At 44.3% G+C, this 20,268-nt stretch overlaps 1 protein-coding gene across 5 annotated transcripts in view; it reads right to left on the reverse strand.

Moving 5' to 3' along the window:
- Window positions 1-20,268, reverse strand: part of AQP7 (aquaporin 7) — a 58,926-nt gene that overhangs the window by 13,548 nt on the left and 25,110 nt on the right. For 2 of the 5 annotated variants that reach the window (XM_069087947.1, XM_069087945.1), the window contains exon 2: window positions 1,558-1,690. In XM_069087947.1, the coding sequence (XP_068944048.1) occupies window positions 1,558-1,638 (81 nt within the window). In that variant the 5' untranslated portion in view covers window positions 1,639-1,690. Of the gene's footprint in view, window positions 1-1,557; window positions 1,691-11,901; window positions 11,947-13,441; window positions 14,316-20,268 lie in introns of those variants that run through there. The other 3 variants (XM_069087944.1, XM_069087943.1, XM_069087946.1) reach the window with 3 other exon arrangements.

Here is a 20,268-nt window from a genome sequence, read left to right on the forward strand (position 1 = left end):
GTATAGCTAGGGAAACTGAGACCCAAAGAGGTTAATTGACTTATTCAAAGTCACAAAGTGAGCCAATGGAAGAACTCCAAGTCAACTAATGAGTCCTTACTCCAAATTCGATGCTATTACCACCATGACCCTTGGTATGGTTTGGGGGGAGAGACTAGCTATAGACTGTCCTCTGTTGACTGGACCTGGGTTGTACCAGTATGATCCATGTAGCACTAGTTTTGGGCTAAATAGAAAGACTGGTTTTATTGACAATATGGTAGCAGAAGTTAGGTGAATTTTAGCTTGAACCACCCATAGCTTTCTCACTATTCACTCACTCCTTCTTCCAAAACCCCTGCCCCCAATCACTTTGACAGAACTGATCTCTCCAAGGTCACCAATGATCTCCTAATCATCAAATACAATCACTTCTCCATTCTCATCTTCTTCAACCTCAATACAGTATTACCTGTGGAACCTTTGACAAGTCACTTCTCAGTTTCCTGATCTGTAAAGTACAAAATGAGGGAGGCCTGATTAGGTAGCAGTGGGTCTGAAAAAAATCTGAGGGTTAAAGTGGCCCACAAGCTTTATATGTGTCAATAGCCAAAAAAAAAAAAAAAAAGAGAGATCTTGTATTGTCTTAAGAGAAGTAGAGATTCCAGGAATAAGGAAGTAACTGTTACTCTGTGTTCTACCCTGGTGAGACTATTTCTGGGTTATTGTGTCCAGTTCAGGTCACAAGAGCTTAGAAAGCACATTTGATGAGGTATTGGGTCCCTGTGTTAGACTAAATAATGTGCTGTATGTTCATACACATCATCAATAACAATTCAGAAGAAATAGAGAAATTTTTGTTACGTTTTCAGGAATCCAAGTTTAAAAATTGTTCTTGATTAAGATTCAACTATTTATCCAGATTTGTACTGCAACTTAAAAATACACTGCTTAATATTTAATAAAATTAAATTATATAAACTTTTCAACACTCTGCAAAAACCCCTAAAAGTTTTTCAAGTTTAAATGTCATACATTCTATTCATTACAGTCTAGATTCAGTTCCAACCCTCCGGGGAAGCCCTCTGATACTGCAGCCAGCTCACGCTGACCTTTCCATTCTCAGAACTCCTGCAGCAGATAGGTTGAGTCTGAAGCACTCATGCTAGCCTTGTTCATGTGTTATCCTGGCCTGTGGTGTTCTCAAAGGATTTCCTATCCAGGAGTCTTGACTCCCCATGAGCCTATGAGCTTCCCTTGGGCAGGGGTCACGTCCTATCCCACTTCTCATTAGACCAAGCTTGTGTCTGCCCTCCCTCCTCGGAAGGCAGCAAGGAGGAGGAGCCTTGGGCTCCTGGTTCCCCTGTGGCCCCTTTCTCTCATCTGGAGCTCTAGAGACAGGACCCACAGCTGTCATCTGGTTTGCCCATCCTTCTTGGCTCTCTCCTCCCTGGAGGTAAGAGTCTGGCTGTCCCCTGTCATGTCACACCCTGCACCCCTTCCTCTCACTAGGCTCCCTTCCCCCTGGCCCAGGCACATGGAGGAAGCAGGGTCCCCCCTTCAGCACTGGCCTCTCACCATCATGACATATGTGCTCATGAATTCGGCCAAGAATTCTCTCATCATTTCTCCCCGCAAAGCTTCTTGCATCCGCTGCATCACGTCACTAGACGTCTGTAGTCTCCTTAAGGGTTGGTTTCTGGGCTGAGGACTGGAAAGAGAGCAGCAGTGAGGTCCAGCTCCCTGTACTCTTTGCCCTAGGGCTCAGACTCCCCTTTAAGCTCTTTTCCTGCCCGGCATCCACCAGGTTAAAGCTTAACTCCCCCGCCCCGCCCCCGCCCCCATCACTCCCCACACTCATGGCCTGGGGCCCTCTCCCTGGGACAAGCTAGCAGGGGAGTGTGTCCAGCTCTGTGTCCGCTGCAGTCTCTGGAAAGAACAATAGAGAGTTTATGGGAAAAGTGAAGGGCAGACAGTTCCTGGGGCCTAATCAGGATTTTCCCCCCTCCTGTTTACACAGTATAGTGCTGGAGTAAAGGGGAAAAGTTGGGGCCATATTCATTTGCCAGAGAAGGATAAGATGGAGGGAGGCTAGTTGAGTGCCAGGCCTAAATCAGGAAGACTCATCTTTCTGAGCTCAATCCGGCCCCAGACACTTCCTAATCTGTGTGACCCTGTGCACACTTAACCCTGTTTGCCTCAGTTTCCTCATTTGTAAAATGAACTAGAGAAGAAATGGCAATCACTCCAGTGTCTTTACCAAGAAAACTTCAACCAGGGTCACAAAGAGTCAGACGTGACTGAAATGGCTAAACAACGGTAAATCTGAATAGAAAGTCTGGAGGCAGCCAAGCAAAACTGGGGAAACAAAGCTTCAGATGATAAAGGGGAGACCTAGGGGGGCAAAAGGGGAGGGGCCTCTGTGTGTGGTTGTGTGTGTGGGTGTGGTGAGAGAGGAGTGAAAAGGCGAATCAGTGCAATCGCTGATCAGTTCTGCAAACCTCGCTACACTGTGAAAACACTGAGATCAGTAAGAGTCAGAAAACTGAAAATTCAATCCCTCCAAAAAGCTGTGTTCTGCTAACGGCCTTGCCTTCCCTTCCCCCAGAGACCCAGCAGCGCCTGAGGCGGTCATGTGAGATACCCATCTTAACCTCAGTTATCCATACTAACGGATAATCCAGGAGTGCTACTAAACCAAAGATCATTTGTACTCGGCTCTGGTAAGTGTTTGTTCTCACAAGTGAGTGTGGGAGTGGGGAGAGCTGACAATAGAATCATAGGTGTGGGGGTGGGAGGGTGATGGGGGAGTGGGGAGATGGAAGAAAAGGTGAGGCATCAAAAGAGACTTAGCAGGACTTGTTAAGCCTAATAAGCCTCTGACAACCCAAATAAAGTGTTGCTCTGAGAGCTGTCCATCAGATTCTTTGAGCCTTTGTTTGGAACTTAACAAGCTTCCCAGAGGAGGAAGCCTTTGTCTGTACTTTCAATGATGTGGGGGGGGGGGATATGTCCATTGGCACCTTGGTGAGAAGACTTATGACTTGATTAGGTCTGAAGTGACGGAGGTTGCTTCCAAGATGAACTGCTCCACTTGGAGCTGGTCTTTGGCACCTCCTAAAAGGTGGGCTTCCCTCAAGACAAAATGGTTCTGATCCATGGGAAGATGGACTTTTGTCAAAGTCACCCCTTTTCATTAGCTTATAAAAGTTCCAGTTATTGTTCCATAAGAAATGGTGAGCTGGCAGATTTCAGAAAAACCTGGAAAGACTTGCACTAACTGATGTGGAGTGAAGTGAGCAGAACCAGGACACAGTAACGGCAACATGGTACGATGACCGACTTTGTTAGACTTAATTCTTCTCAGCAATAGTGATCCAAGACAATTTCAAAAGATTCGTGATAGAGAATGCCATCTACATCCAGAGAAAGAACTATGGAGTCTGAATGCACAACAAAGTATACTATTTTTTCTTCTTTCTCGTGGTTTTTCCCGTTTGTTTTCATTCTTCTTTTACAACATGACTAATGTGGACATAGGTTTAATATGATTGTACTTGTATAGCATATATTAGATTGCATGTCTTCTTGGGGAGGGTAGGAAAGGGGAAAATTTAGAACTCAAAGTCTTATAAAAGTGAATGTTGAAAACTAAAAATAAGTAATTTTTAAAAGTCAGTTCCATCAAGAACTCAGGATCTTTTTGCCTTTCTCCTTTCCTCCAGAGATAATCCTGAGAGAATAGCAGGTGGAGATGGGAGTGGGTTGGGAATTCCCTCCCTCCACCCCCAAGATATTATTCTACTAATAGCAGAAGTAGTCAAGGTTTTCTTTTCCCACGTGATCCAAGAGAGAAGTTCCTGGGCAATGTTAGTTGGAGGCAGGGTAAGGATTTCTTAGGCACAGTGATCCCAGAATCTAGCCTTCTAGCCAGAAAATGGAGATGTCTGGCATAACGTCAACCTCAGAGATTGCTGTACAAGAAACCTCAAGTCTGGGGATCTGAGAAAGACAAACAAACAAGGGGATCTTCTCAAGTTCTCCCTTGAAGAGAAGAGAGGATTGCCCACATAACTCCCGATGCTGAAGAGAGTAGGGACAAGGGACTAAAAGCCATAACACAGAGAAGAAAAGGACCAGGACTCTGCCCTGCACTATTGTAGCAAGTTATTTGGATGGGGCAGGTCTGATGTGAAGGAAGTTGCCTTTCTTATAGGCTCAAGTGTATTTCCTTTCTGAGAAAGAGCTCTCCCTCCAATGGTTTCTGTGAAACAGCGGAAGGATTCGCTGAAGTACCAGGGAGTTTCCTTCAGGGCTGAGGGAAAGATCCAAACTGAAGGATAACATGATGTCTGGTGGAGACTGTGTAAGATTTTGTGGGGAAGTGGGACTTGCTGGAGGAGAGGAATATGAATTATTTATGGACAATTGCACATCCCTTTATAAGGTTTCTGTATTTGTTTATGGGCTGCTGTAAGTTCATTGCATCCTCTTCATTTTCTTTGGGGTGTGATCAAAGCTATCCTGTACCCCTTATCTATTTGTGATCCTGAGTGCTTGTGTGGGAAGTGATGACCTTTTCACCTGTATCTTTCAGCGATTTCCCAGAATAAACTCCAAGTAGGAACAAACATAAGCCAAAGAGAAAATGATGCTTATACCAACTGCCTCCGGGACTAGACCTTGGTCTGTAGGAGCCAAGAGCTCAGGATTCTGGGCCAAGAGTATAAAATATGCAAATACATGAAAAACAACTAAAGATACAACAAAAAGAGAAACAAAACCTGTAAGAATAAGATCAGGAAAGTTGGAGTTTACAATCCTGGTGAGACATTCTTGTTTGCTGTGTTGGGAGCTAGAATGGCACAAAAGGGAAGAGACTTATCCCTTGTGGTACAGAGAGCAATGTGAAGGAATGACATTAAGACATCAAGTGATTTTCATCTGTCCCAATTTGCTTCCCCTGGATGGCTGAGACTTCCACTTCCTGTGCCTGTCTGGATCCAGCCTCGGCAGAAAAGCAGCAAGATCCTCCTCTGACTGAGTCCTGGCATGATTTCCCTCTGGGCCAGTACATTTTCCACCCTCTGCTGCCAGTCTGAGCTCCTTCCCAAGGTGTGGAGGGCCTCCAGTGTGAAGAGAAGCAACTTTGCCTTTGCTGTGTCTGTCCCTTTTTATGGAAGAGGAGGAGGAAAGTCGTTGGGGAGTGCCATGACATCTCCTGCCTAATCTCCAGCCTGCAGAGGGAGTAGTAGAAGTGAAACAGGCCTCCTGTCCAACTCTCTGGCCATCTGACCATGTGCCTTCCACCTCCTGCTACGCTGCTGTCTGCTCAGTGATGAACATTCTCACACCCGATCATGTCTGATACATACAGTGATTCTGAACCTTGCAGGTTGTCCTCCAAACTCCATTCCCCATTCCTTACCACCCAGTTTTTTATTCCTATCCCCCTCAACTCTCCCACCCCAAAGTCCCAACAAAATGCCACCCATTCCTTTTATACTGTGCCCTCTGAAATGCCTGTTCCATAGGCAACAAACTTCCCTGCGTTCTAAATCTTTTCATCTTCTAGTAATCGCTGAAATCTGCTCCCTTTCTGGTCACTCTCTCCAATACTGGCATTAATTACTCCTCTCACTTTGCTGGTTGAAGAGGAGGAATTGGAATGATCCTTGCTCCCCATTGCCACTCCCAGGCTCTCCCCCTTCCTCCATCACTCGGTAACCTCACCTCCTTTGGATTTCATGCTCACCTTCCTTTCTCAATGAGCTTGGTACCGGGCTCACAATTTTTCTCTTCTTCCCAACTCCTGCCTTTGAATCTTAACCCCCCTAACTACTCAGTTCCTAAAACTACTCATTTCTCATGACCTGTTCCTTCACCCTATCTCAGTCACATACAAAGATGGTGATACCCTTGAACTTGCCATCACAAATGCCTTACCTTCACATTCAAGAATTCTTAAATCCCTTTATCTGACCATAATCTATTTTCTTCCCACCTCTCTCTCTCCCTTCTTTTACTAAACCTTACTCATTGTCCGCTCTATGATCTCCAATCCCTTAGTTCTCTCTCAGGCCATCTCCCCTATACTAGCCAGCCTTCTCTTCTCTCTGTCTTGACCCATTGGTTAACCATTTCAATTCTATGCTGTCCTCTTGAGTCCCCAGTCTCCTTAGATCTCCAATTGCACCCTGTCAGACCTCAGCCTTGGATGACTCTCACCATCTGCCATTTTCTTTCCTACATAAATCATGTAACCATTCTGACTTATGTATACAACCTCAGGTAGGCCCTCCCTGCTCTAGGCAGCTCTTCTATACCTGCCTTATCAACTCACCATCTCAACTTCTAAACCTTTTCATCCCTCCTTAAATCTCCCATGGCTCCCCCCACCCCATCCTTTCACTTGAGAACCTTGTTTCATATTTGACAGAAAAAGAATTAAGGCATTCATTCCCTCTTCTCCCTTCTTCCTCATGTCACTCAGATGCCTTCTGCCACTGTCTCCTTCACTCCTGTCAGTGAGGTGACCTTACTCTTTACATGGCCCATTCTTCTACCTGTACAAGTGAGCCCCACCCTATCTCCTCCAAAAGGTGCCCCCTGTCATCCCCCTTGTCCATCTCTATCCTTTCCTATTACCTATAAACATGCAAGTCTTTCTCATCCTCAAAAGCCTCTCCCTTGAACCTTCCATCCCCACCAGCTACCATCCCACATCTCTTCTATGTGACTAAACAGCTTGAAAAGGCTGCCTGTAATAAGTGCTTCCACCTTCTCTCCTCTCCCTCACTTCTTAACCCTTTATAATCCAGCTTCTGACTTCATCATCCCACCAAAACTTCTCTTTCCAAAGTTACCAGACATCTCTGGTAATTCTGCCAATTCCAATGGCCTTTTCTCAGTCCTCCTTCTTCTGGACCTCTTTGCAGCCTTTGACACTGTTGATCACTCTCTCCTCCTTGATACTCTCTTCTCTCTAGGTTTTCAGTACGCCATTTTTCTCCTGGTTCTCCTCCCACCTTTCAGTTTCCTTTACAGGATCCTTCTCCAGATCACTCCCTCTAATTCTTCCACAGGTTCCTCCCCTCCCCTCCTTTCCTTTCCCCTCCTCTCCTCTCCTCTCCTCTCCCTCCCTTCTCCCCTTACTTCCCCTCCCCTCTCCCCTCTCTATACTGGTGATCTCCTCAGCTCCTATGGATTTAATTACCATTTCTAAGCCGTTGATTCTAAGATCTACCTATACTGTCCCTAACATCTCTTACTGACCCCTCCCAAACCAAAAGGCTTGGTAGGACAAAACTGAGATTGTGTTCTACCAGCATAGCCGTTGAGAGTCCAGGGCCATTTCCAGGACACAATGATGAATGATGCCATTAACAACAAAATTCTATTCAATTCAACAAGTATTTGTTAAGTTTAGGCACATTCTGTATTCTAGATGACAGTTTAGAATATAAAGTTCTTTATAAAATGTTATGAAGATAGTGGATGATTATGATGGTTCATAAAAGAAATGGTGGAGGGGAAAATGAGTTTATAAAAAGCTATGCAAGAGAGAAAATCAGTCTAAGAGCATTTAATGATAAAACTGGATGGGAAACAACCATGACAAAGGGAAAAGATCTGTCAAGATTTCTGTAACAAACAATTCTTTCCATCAGGAGTCTCAGCACAGTCCCAGATAGATTTGGGGGTTTTTTGCTTCTTTTTTTTTTTTTTGCTTTTTGGAGGGCAATGGGAGTTAAGTGACTTGCCCAAAGTCACACGGTTAGTAAGTGTGTCAAGTGTCTGAGGCCGTATCCAAACTCAGCTCCTCCTGACTCCAGGACTGCTGCTCTATTCACTGTGCCACCTAGCCACCCCATCCCAGATAGAGTTTTTGAAGAGATAGAAAAGACATTAAAAAGGAAAGAAAGACACAAGCAAAGAAAAACAAAGATGGGACAAGCAGATGGACCAGAACAAGTGCCTATGGAGGAAGGCCACACTGGAAGCAAAATGATTTCAAGGATGTTGAGGAATCAGTTCTCTGGATACCCTCAAAAAAGGAGGGAATGTTAAAGCCTTGAGAAAATTCACTGTAAAAAGAGTGAGAAAATATCAGTAACCACAGGTCTTCTTTCTGACATCTACGTGATATCTTTATGGAAATGAATCACATATTCATCAAGGGCATCCTTGACAAAAAAATATGGGAAAGCAGTGAGCTGGTTTTCACAGAGGATATTTGAGACCGACAACATCTTTACAGCCATGCGATTGCCCGAAAGGTACAAAAACTCTGCTGTGCTCACTGTTTGATCCAGTAGAGCTAAATTCTACCTTAAAGGCCAGGATCCTCTGACAAAGCATCTCCCATGCATAGGTTAAAATCATACATACTTCCTCAAAAGATGACATGGCTTTGTTTAGCCATCCACATCAAGGGAGACGTAAGTCAGTGAGACATGCCCACCAAAGGTTGTTTTGGTTTTTTGTTGCTATTTTTGCCACTGGGGAGGGCATCTAGCATGGCGCAAATGAAAGGACTCCCTCTGGATTATGAGGTTTTCCAAAGGTTCTTATCTGTGGATTTCTGAAACATGGTAGAGGGTCCTAAATGAGATCCACAACCACTCCAAAGAGTTTGGCTGAATTGTTCACATGGACACTAACAACAACAAAAGTGGAAAAACCACCCCTCTGATAGGCATTTGGGCGGACGATGGTAAGAATCGTTATCGTCACACGTCCAACTCTTAGTGACCCCCTTTTGGGGTTTTCTTGGAAAAGACACTGGAATGGTTTGCCATTTCCTACAGATGAGGAAACTGAGGTCAACAGGGTTAAGTGACTTGCCCAGAGTCACACAGTTACTAAGTGTCTGAGGCCAGGTTTGAACTCACAAAGATGAGTCTTCCTGTCTCTAGGCCCAGCATTCTATCTGCTTTTAACACCTAATTGCCCAACTATAAGGACAGACACTTGTGATTTCATTGGCATAGGGAATTCCCAGGTCAGGAAACTGCATGTACCAAGGCAGTCCAGCACTTTCTGGGAGATTTAAAGAGTCTTTGAGACTTTCCAAGGACTCAGAGGTTAAGGAACTTGTCCAGGGTCACATAACCAGTATAAGTCAAAGGTGAGACTTGAACGCCTTTCAAGCTTTGAAGTCAGCTTTCTATCCATGATGACACCCTTTCTCTCATGCGTCTATAGAACTGGCCTATCAGTATATATATCTTAGAGGATCATTGCAAAAGGGCAAAGACTTGGGCCCAAAATTCAACAGTGAGAGGAAGGGGAGTTAGATGGCATCTGGGGAATTGTACAGTGTTTTCAATGTTTCCAACTTCCTCCCTGAAACAAGGACCCACCTTTATAACAATAATATTCTTCCAGTAAGGCTGTATTGCTATGAATCATGGAATACGGCATCCAAAGAATTGAAGTTCACATAAAATGCAGGTGGTGAAGCACATGGAGGGAGGGATCTATTGGCCATGACCTTAGATGAATTATATACAAATGAAGTGGCATAAGCTATCAAAGAGGTGCATTACCAGAGGACGATGCAGACCAGACATGCATCAAGACCAAGAGATGGTCAAGTCAGGCGAACAAGCATTTTTTAAGCACCTGCTATGTATCAGGCATTGTATTAAATACTGGATTACAAAGAAAGTCAAAACACAAGCGCACAGAAAGGCTGCACTGGAACTCATGAAATGTTAAGACATCCCCCCCAGAGGCTTATGGGAGGGCACATGCAAGAGATAAGCTGCTCAGTTTTAGAGGGCAGTCAGTGGGGGCACCACTGACATCCGTGAGATGGACGATTTACTCAGTTTCTGAAGAATAGAGTTAGGCAGTGATGAGGACAAAGATGAAACGAAATAACAGCTCCTGACCTTGAGTTTTACAACATAATGGAAGAAATAAGAGACAAACAGGGCAGGCTAGGTGGTGCCCCAGAGGCAGGAGGACTTGAGTTCATATGTGACCCTGGACATTTACGAGCTGTGTGACCCTGAACAAGTCACCTAACCCTGTTTGCCTCAGTTTCCTCGTCTGTAAAATGAGCTGGAGAAGGAAAGGGCACACTACTCCAGTATCTTTACCAAGAAAATCCCAGATGGGATCACAGAGAGTAGAACACAATCAATCAACAAAACAACAACAAGAAGACATGGCTAAATAACTACTGTGAGAAATGTAGCGAGGGAGGAAGCAATTTTAGAGAGCAGTCATTTCTCGTCTTTGTAAAGGTTTTGATCAAGCCTGATACATCTATTCTTGTGGAAAGGCAGGAGAGAGGGGGGCCCGATGCCAGTAACTTTAGATGGGTTTGGAGCTAGTTGAATGGTCAGACCCAAAGACTAGTCCCTGTGGTTTGATGTTATCATGGAAGGAGGTGTCTACTGGAGAAGCTGAGGGGGCTGTGTTTGTGCCTGTGCTGTTTTTATCGATGAGCTGGAGGAGGCACCAGGGGCTCCCTTTTCAGATTTGCAGGTGGCAAATGAAGAACTACAAAAGCAAAGTGAGCTTCTTCAGGAGGTTTCCCCTTCTCTGGAAATCTTCAAGGAAAGTCATACATACTTTTTTTGTGTAAGCTGTAGAGTTGGCCTAGATGCCTCTGAGGCAAATTCCCAACCTACGGTTCTGTGATTTCTGGAGGGCATCTGAGGAGGTCACATGAAGGAAGAACTTGTGAGTTGAGCCTTTAAGGAAGAGGGTGGTTATTCACCCATATAGTAGGAGAGGTCTTCATAAATATTTGTTGAATTGCATTCAGTTGAGGAAGAGGGGCAGGCTTCAAGGAGAGGAAGAGCTAAATTTTGGACTTCTCTTCCTCCATAAAATGAGGGACCCTGACTGATGTGGTGTCTGGGGTCCTTTCTGGCTCTACATTTATAATCCTATGAGCCTATATTTTCGGGGGGTCTTAGTCTTTCTCATCTGTTCAGTAAGTTTCCTTCCTAGAGCACAACTTTCCCAGGAGATCACTAGACTTTTGCTCAAATATGGGCGATGAGTCGAAGGAGGGATGGAGATGGAAGTTCACAGCTAGAGATTAAAGTTTGAGGCCATCTATACAAAGGAGATCTGGAAGACAGATCTAGGGAGAGAAGACTAGGTCACCTATACTACCAAAGGAGAAAATGGGGAAGCGCACACAGAATTGATCAGCCGGTTGAATAACTAACCTCTTAACTTCATCTATGAGTTTCCAAGCAGATCTCTACTGAACCGTGCTGTGCACCTCACCCCATTCTCTCTTACTTTGGGGGTAAGATAACAGAAAGGACAGACCTGTTCCTTACCCTGAATGCTCTCATAATCTGGCTGGAGAAAGGAGATTTACGCCCAGTGAAGAGATACTACAACAATTCAGTTCAAATCCACATGAACAAGCAAGCCAGCCAGTGAAAGAGGAAATAAGAATAAGGAAGAAGAAAAGGATGAGATTGGGAGAGGGGCCAACGTGGGCGCTTTTGTCTGAGGGAAGGTTAAAATCGTGTAGACAGTGGCGATAATAATAGCTCACATTGCTTTAGGGTTTGCCAGCACCTTCCATAGATGATCTCATTTAATTCTCACAACACCCTTCGGAGGTAACCTGATACGTTCTCCCCATTTTACAGAAGAGGATGCTGAGGCTGAGAAAGGTTAAATGAATTGCCCATGGTCACACAGCTAGTATCTGAGGCAGGATTTGAACTGGGTGGGGTTTTTTATTTTTAATTTTTTTTAAACTGGGCTTTTTCTTGACCCCAAGTCCGGTCTGCATCCCTTAGACCACCTAGTGCCTTACAGGCCGTTGTGAAAGATGCTCTTGCTCATACTTCTCCCTTCAGGCCTATTCTGCCTCAGTTCCTCCCAATTCGATGAAAAGTGAAAGGGGAAGGAGAGAGGGGCAATAAAGAGACTTACTATCTTTGTTGTGAGGTGGCCGCCATGGTGTAACTTTTCACCCTGCTAGGACAGAAAAAAGCAAAGGAACAAAAGCAGCATTAAGTGAGGAGCCTGTGGAGAGGCCCTGCCGGCCTTGGTCTCCATCCCAGCCTTTGCTCATCCCCCATCTTTGGTCTCCTGGGGGTCCAGTGCATAGAGGAGAAAGACTAAGGCCGCAGAGGATCCGGACTTACGCTTCCAGACATAGCAGGGCATCAGGACAGAGCCTTTCTCTCCGCCTCCCTTCTAAATTCTCTACCCGGCTCCAAACACATACACACACACATTATGCTCCAGATTCTTTTCCTAGGCTCTCGCCAAGCTTCGTCCCCTCTGCTATCCTGACTAGACACAGACCTAAGACAGTTGCCTTGGGTAATCACCCCAAAAAGGGATGTACAGATGGGAGGGAACACAGGCTCTTGAGGCTGTAATCTGCTCATGGGGAATGACCCCAGGGTTTGGTCTGTGGGGGCTAGGGATTGATGGAGATTGTCTTCCCTCAATGTCTTCCCCATCCATGGGTCAGGAAGTCCTCTGTTTAATATAACCTCAATTTCTTTTGTTGCTAAACTGCTAAATCTTGGGTCTCCCTCCCTCTCCCCTTTCCCCACCAATAAACCAGGGGCTGGACAGCAATCTTGAGAACTCATTTAATCTATGTCCCTACTTCAAGACAGTATCACCCTCACCCCTTCCTAAAGAGCTGTAATCCCACTATTTTCCTCCCAAACCTGCCAGGACAGAGGGCCCGCCTCCCCACCCCTTCTCCAAGACTTGCCTAATTCTCTTAAGCCGTGTAGTGAAACCACACCCTTAAAACTATGGGCCCAAAGCACCCTCCTTTCCCTAGCACCTCTGGGCTATTACAGGGTGTCCTAGGAGAAACCCCCCTTTTCCCTGGCCTGACTTCATCCTGTTGGGATCATTATCCCCCTCAAAATCATAACTTCTCAGAGTTGGGATATTTATGGCCTAATTCCCCCCTCAATCATCTCTCTTTCATGCCTGAACAATTCCCATACCCCATTTTTTTCTACAGATCTAGGGGGCTGGAGGACTGGAAATTCTGGTTACCCACCCTTTAATAACAACACCTCACACTTGTAGAAACTTCATGCTTTCCAAACCGCTGTCACATCTATTATCTCATCTAATCCTTATGATAACCCTATGTGGTAAGTAGATTACTAGCCCCATTTTACAGATAGCAACACAGAGGTTCGGTTTTTCAATCAGTGAAAGGTCTAGAACCCAAACCTCCTGTTTCCTAGGCATTTATCTTTCCACTATACCTCACAGTTGTCTGAATCCTCTCTATTTTTGTGTACTTGGGTAAGAATTATTTTCTTTTCATTATTCATCTTTTTTAAACCACCCACATCTGGTACATATAATGGAGAGATAACTAGTTTGCTTCTGTTTTCCACTCCTTTTCCCCCACGTACAAGGCACACACAGGTCCTGCAAGAAATATCTAAGTCAAACAGCCCTGCTCACCCTTCCGCCCCTGGCTTACCCTGGAGGCCTGGGCCAGATGCCAGCTCAGTTCCAGCCTCTCACTTCTGTGTTCTCAGTTCGCATAGAGAGGAACTCTGGAGTAATAGCAGGTACCCCCAGAACTGGGTCTTCCATAGAGAGGGCTGTCCCCGGTGTGCCTTTGCCTATGGCTCTTCGGCTCAGGAAGCCAAAGCAGGATTGGTCCTTCCTGTCTCCTGTCCCCTTTCTACACTTGCCCAAGGTCCAGTGACTCTTAGACACACAAAGAGGAGGGAGGCTCTGTCCTAGCTGCCTCTCTGGGGGAGAGGTCAGCGGGACAGGGGTATTAATAGATACCCATGAGACACATTCAACAACCAGGCAGCCAAAATAACATGACTCCAGGACTCAGCACTAGCTGTTCCGCTTTCTCCCCGAAGAGGGGGTCTGGGTACTGTGCAAACAAAATACCAAGGCAAACAGTTTGCCTCACCTCCTTTTGTGAGGTCAGTACCACAGCCCTGTGCTTAGGCTGATGTCACAAAATCACAGCATCTGAGCCACCAGGGGCCCCAGGAGTCAAGTCCATCTCACACAGAAACCAAAATACCCTCCATAAATTTCTCTTCAGCCTGTTTGAAGAAGACCTCCAGTCAGAAGAAACCCATCATTCCCAGAGACAGCCTATTTCACTTTTGGATAGATCGAAGTACTGGGATAATTAGACAGCTCTAATTATTTAGGAGCAGCTAGGTGGTGCAAGAGACACAGTGCCGGGCCTAGGATTGGGAAGACTCATCTTTGAGGGTTCAAACGTGGCCTCAGACACTTACTATGTGACCGTGGGCAAGTCACTCAATCCTGTTTGCCTCAGTTTCCTCATCTGTAAAATGAGCTGGAGAAGGAAATGGTAAAGCACTCCTGTATCTTTGCCAAGAAAACCCCAAACAGGGTTATGAAGGGTCAGATACAACTGAAACAAATGAACAGCAAAATAAATGATTAGGAATTTCTTTTTTCTTTACATCAAATCAAAATCTGCCTCTTTATAATTTTTAGCTTTTCCTTGGGACCAATCAATTAATCTTATCAATCAACATGCTATTTTACTAAGTGCCTACTATAGGCTAGGCCCTGGGGACTCGGATACAAAAAGATGAAACCATCGCCTGACTTGCAGGGGCTAATGGGAGGAAATAATGTAGATATTTGTGTAAATGTATGTGCATATGTGGTATACATGTATGTGTGTAGATATGTATCTATGTGTATACATTATATATAATATGTACATGTATAATATAGGCCATGTATATAATACATGCATATATATGTAAAATGCAAAGTAATTTAGAAGAAAGATGACAAAAGGTACCAGAAGGCTGAAAGAAAGGTCTCCTGCAGCAGGTGCCATCTCAGCTGGCTGTGAAGGAAACTAGCTGGGGGGTTTAAAAGGCCAAGGTGAAGAGGGAGTGTCTCAGGCCTGGGGAACGAAGGCACATGATGTCAAACAGGGGGGGGGGCAGTTTGGCCAGAGCAGGGAACACATGAAAGGGAGCCGGGCTGACCACGCTTGTGGAATAAACACTACACGGGGAGTTTGTCCTTGACCCTAGAGGTGGTAGTGACTGCAGGCTCCTGAATGATGAGTCAGACCCATACTGTGTGAATATCATTTAAGCAATGTGGAGGCTGAGGGGGGCGAGGAATCAGGGACGTCACTTCACCTCCACCTTGTTTCTACACCTGTAACAACAGGGATAATGGTAGATAGAGCCTGCTCCCCGGGTGGTCGGGAGGAGAAAATGAGATTTTTATAAAGCGTTATATAAACCTTATATAATACTTATAAGATGGTTAAAGGGTCAAAATGCCGTGTCATTATCATGATTGTAATCATTGTCAGCTAGGGTGGTGGTCGTGTGACAGGAGAGAAGAGGATGGATCTGTAGCGTGTTGTGGAGGTAGAATCGGCAAAGATTCTGGCCCAGAGAAATCGAAGATGACTCAGGGACGCGAACGTGGGGCCTGGAAGCGGGATGTGCCCTCTGCAGAAGAGGGGGCGCTCAGAAGGACGCTGGGTGGAGAGGGAAAGATAATGGGCACTGCTTTGAGCAGGCCAAATCGGAGATGTCTGGGACTGAGTGAGCCGGGGATGAGGAGAGAGGCTTCGGTGGGACATACGGATCTGGGAGTCATCCGGGCAGAAGAGCTCACAGGAGTCGATGAGGTTGCTGAGAGACAAGAAGCAGAAAGGAGGCAGGACAAAGCCTTGGGGAACTTCCACAGTTGTGCTGTTTGTCTGTTCTTCGAGAGGACCATGACACCAGGGGAATGATGCCATGACGGGCAAGTGCATTGGATTTAAGTGAGAGTTGGACAAAGGAAGCCGAGAAGGAAGGAGCAGGCAGGTAGCAGAACCAAGAAAGAGCAGTGGAGTAAGAGCCCCAGAGAGGAGAGAGAGCTTAATAATAATAGCTAACATTTAGTACTTTAAGGTTTGCAAGGCACTTTACAAACATTATCTCATTTAATCCCTCAAAAACTCTTTGAGGTAGGTGCCATTATTATGTCCAGCTTGCAGGTGAGGAAACTGAGGCCAACAGAAGGTAAATGATTGTCCAGAGACCCACTGCTAATATGGATAAGAGGCTGGATTTGAACTCAAGTCTTCCTTACTCCAAGTCCAAAGGTCTCACCACCATGCCATCCTGCTCCTTCTGGCAGTGTTAACTGCTATAAAAAGGTCAAGAAAGATGAAAATTAAGAAAAGGCCATCAGATTTGACAATTAAGAGATCATTGTCTCACCACACCCAAAGACAGAAAGATGTTCATAATGTTCATAATCCTCCACCAATTCTGAAAAAGTCACTATGCAGGGTTGTTGGGTCTTAAAGGAAGACAGACAAGGGATTTGGGGAGTGTGGCAAATGAAGCTTCTCTGGCCTGGTCCTGAAAGATTCTGGAACTTTCAACAGGGGTCTAAATGTCGTTCCCTACCGCTTCTTTCAATTGGGTGGCATACCCCACCGCCCTGGAGAGCGCCACTTTTTCTTTGGTTCCGTATTCTGAATGGCTTTTCCCTGGGTGTTTCTGCTTGGTAGCTTTCTTTGATTTGACCATCCCTGTAGGACCTGAAGCTGTCTTCCATAGCCACATGGGCTACTCTGAGCTTTCTGTGCCTGAATGGTCTGATGTGGCTTCTGAATTGTTTTACATCTTTTCTGTAGTGCCAAAGAACTATAAAGTAAAGTGGATGCCTATCACAATTACAAAATGTTTGAACAAATTGTGGTAATGAATTAATGAAATATTACTGCTCGGTAAAAACAAACAAACAAACGAAAACCCAACCCAGCAAGAAGAACTTAGAGAACCATGGGAAAACTGATGGAAAGTGAAGTAAATAGAACCAGGAAAACAATATACATAATGACTACAACAACGTAAATTGACAGAAAAAAAGCCTGAAACTGAACACAATGCAGTTATAATGACCAAGACTGTCTCGGTGAGATGAGAAAATGCATCTTGATCCCTTTTTGCAGGTATGTGGGGCTATGGGGATGGAACGCTGCACACACTTAAACTCAATTATTGGGTTGATTAATTTTGCAGAATTGTTTTTTCTCTTTTTTATTCTTTGTTACAAATGATGGCTCTCTGGGCAGGAGGTGGAGAGCTGTATTTGGAAATTAAGGAAACGAGAGAACAAAAGATACCAATAAAAATTGAAACTCAAAAATGCCCTATGTAACTTTAAAAAGAGTAGTTTCGATTGAGTGATAAGACCTAAACCTTCTTTCACAAGATCAAATTTCAAATACTTAGGCATCTAGCTGGACAGAGCACATTGGGCCTGGACTCAGGAAGAGCTGTGTTCAAATCCAGCCACAATTACCAGGTGTGACCCAGGGCAATAACTTCTGTCCACCTCAGTCTCCTCAAATGAAAAATGAAAATAATAATAGCATCCACCTCCCAGGATTGCTATGAAGATCAAAAGAGATGATATTTCTAAAGGGCTTACTTAGTTCAGTGACTAGCAACCAGTAGGCACTTAATAAATGCTTATTTCTTCCCTTCTCCACTTGAAGACAATTAATCTCTTCCCTTTTTTAGGCTAAGCATTCACAATTTCTTCAACCAAACTTGGGTCATGATCTGGAGGACTGCAGCACCTTGGTCACCCTCCCCTGGACACTCTCCTAACTTCCACAGTCTTCTGAAAGGTGGTTCCCAGAACCCATCACATTACCACCTCTATGGCCTGAAAGGCAGAGTACAGAAGGGTTATCACTTCCTCAGTCATAGGATCCTAGGTGTAAACCTTGAAAGGACTTTACAAGTCATCTAGTCCTAATGGTGCAGTATGGATCGGGTGCTGGGCCTGAAATCAGGAAGACATGAGTTCAAATTCAGCCTTAGACATACTTACTAGCTATGTGAACTTGAGCAAATGATTTAACCTCAACTTCCTCATCTGTAAAATGGGAATAATAAGAATAGCACCTACCTGCCAGGGTGAAGGTCAAATGAGATGTTATCTGCAAGGCACTTAGCACAGTGCTTGGCATGTTTTAGGTGCTATATAAATCTAGCTGTTACTACTACTACTACTACTGATCCAAAATCTCTTCATTTTACAGATGAAAAACTTAGAGGCAGAGTTCTTACTCAAGGTCATACAGATAGCAAGTGACAGAGACAGGAACACAGGAATCAAGGTCCATCGAGTGCCATGCTACCTAGGAGATAGGACAGATTCTTAACCTGTGGATAGACAATGGATAGATTTCAGGGGTCCATGAACCTAGATGGGAAAAAAATATCCATCTTTATTTTCACTGATCTCTAACTAGAATGGAGTATTCCTTCCCATTATTTTAAAAAATATATATATATTATTCTGAAAAGAGTTCATAAGCTTCGCTAGACTGCCAAAGGAGCCCATGACCCAAACAAAAGTTAAATACTCCTGAACAGGGTTCCCAGGTGACTTTGCAAATCATGAAGCCTCCAGAATGTGAGGTGGTTATTTAAAGGTCAGGTGATCAGATATTAGAACACTGTCTTATTTTGGAGAACTTCAGCAAATCCCTGCTCTTAGCCAGTTCTTGAGATACCTACTCCCACCAATGCTGCAGATCAGCCACCCATCCACACCTCCTTCTATGGGGGAGGGGGAGGAGGAGTTCTTGTCCATGCCTTCCCATCAATCCTTTACCAAAAGTCCATCCAAAATGGTGGGGACATTCCTCGAGTTCCAACAAAGCCAAGGGAGGTCACACAGCAAACAGCACAATAGACCTGAAGTCAGGAAGAGTTCAAATCTGGCCTTAGACACTTACTAGTTGCATGACCTTGGGTAAGTCACTTAAACTTCTGTTTGCCTCAACTGCAAGATGGGGATAATAATGCCTATCTTCCAGGGTTGTTGGGAAGGCCAAATGAGATCATAGTTGTAAAGTGCTTAGAGCAGTGCCTAGGACACAGAAAGCGCTATATAAATGTTAGCTGTTACCTTCATCATCATCTTTCCTTCTAGCCCACTTCTTTTTGCCTTGGTTATATCTCTCTTGGATGACACATTTTACGCTACCTTCCTCTTTGACGGTAAATTGTTTATTCCTATGCTGCTGTCAGCTATCTTTGCGGCTTCTCAGAGATGGTGGTGTTTAGAACCCAATGAAAAGATTTTACCATCGTCCCTTTTAAATTTCATTTTAGTACAGAGGTTTTAAACTTATTTGGCCCACCTCCCCTTTTAAAAAAAATTACTCAGCACCCCCTTGGAAATCTACTTTCTTTAACCCTTCAATGTTTTTTTAAAATATATATTTGCATCATTTCAAAAAATATAAAATTTTTAAATGACACCTTAAATTTAATAATTTATTGTAAATTTGTGGGTTTTTCTTGCATTGAAATTTTGATTACACAATATTACATCATGTAACCATAGAGTATTATTGTTAGCAAGTCATTACATGCACATATTTCTGCCAATGCATGCTGAACTTCCTGACAATGCGCAATATACTTGCCTACCAACACTTGCTTGTCAAGACCTGTTAGGGGACTTGAACACAGATCAATTATAACTTGCATTTAGTGTGTTTACTTAGAAAATAATATAATCACTACAACTTCAACTCTATTACATAACAGATGAAACACATACAGTTTTTCAAAATTTTCTTCTTTTCTTTCCTTACACTTTCACCGTCCCCTTATTTTTATTCACTACCCTCCCCCCACATTGTACCCAAGGCTACTACTGCCCCAGGAATCATTCTAGCTCCCCCAGGAGGTGATATTGCCCACTTTGGGAACCTATTCAGCCCAGATGTTTTAGCTTATTGAGATTTTCTCAGTTTTATTCTCTCATTTAACATGTTAGCTAATCCTCCCACCTTTGAATTTCTATGTGAATTTGATAAGCATGGTCATTGATACCTTTCACTAATCGTTGGGGGAAAAAATAAAAGAGGCAGGATGGTGGAACAAAAAGAATGTTGGATTTTGAAGTCCAAAAAAATGGAAGTTTAAGGCTCGTGCCTGCCATTTATCCAGTAGTGTTACTTGAATGAGTCACTTATTTAACCTCTCCATGCCTCAGTTTCCTTATCTGTAAAATGAGGGGCCTGGAATAAATGGCCTCTAGAGTCTCTTTAAACTCAAAATCAAGAGCCAAGCATGTACTCCTGGGGCACTCAACTGGAGGTCTTCTTTAAGGATGATATGGAACCACTGATGACTATTCTTTGAGTCAACCATTTCTGAATCCACCTAGCCCTATCACCATCTGGTACGTACACACACACACACACACACACACACACACACACACACACACACACAC

Source organism: Petaurus breviceps, unplaced genomic scaffold (genome assembly GCF_028583685.1).
Source record: "Petaurus breviceps papuanus isolate PSGF00001 unplaced genomic scaffold, PetGlider_PUasm1.0 183, whole genome shotgun sequence".
NCBI lineage: Eukaryota > Metazoa > Chordata > Mammalia > Diprotodontia > Petauridae > Petaurus > Petaurus breviceps.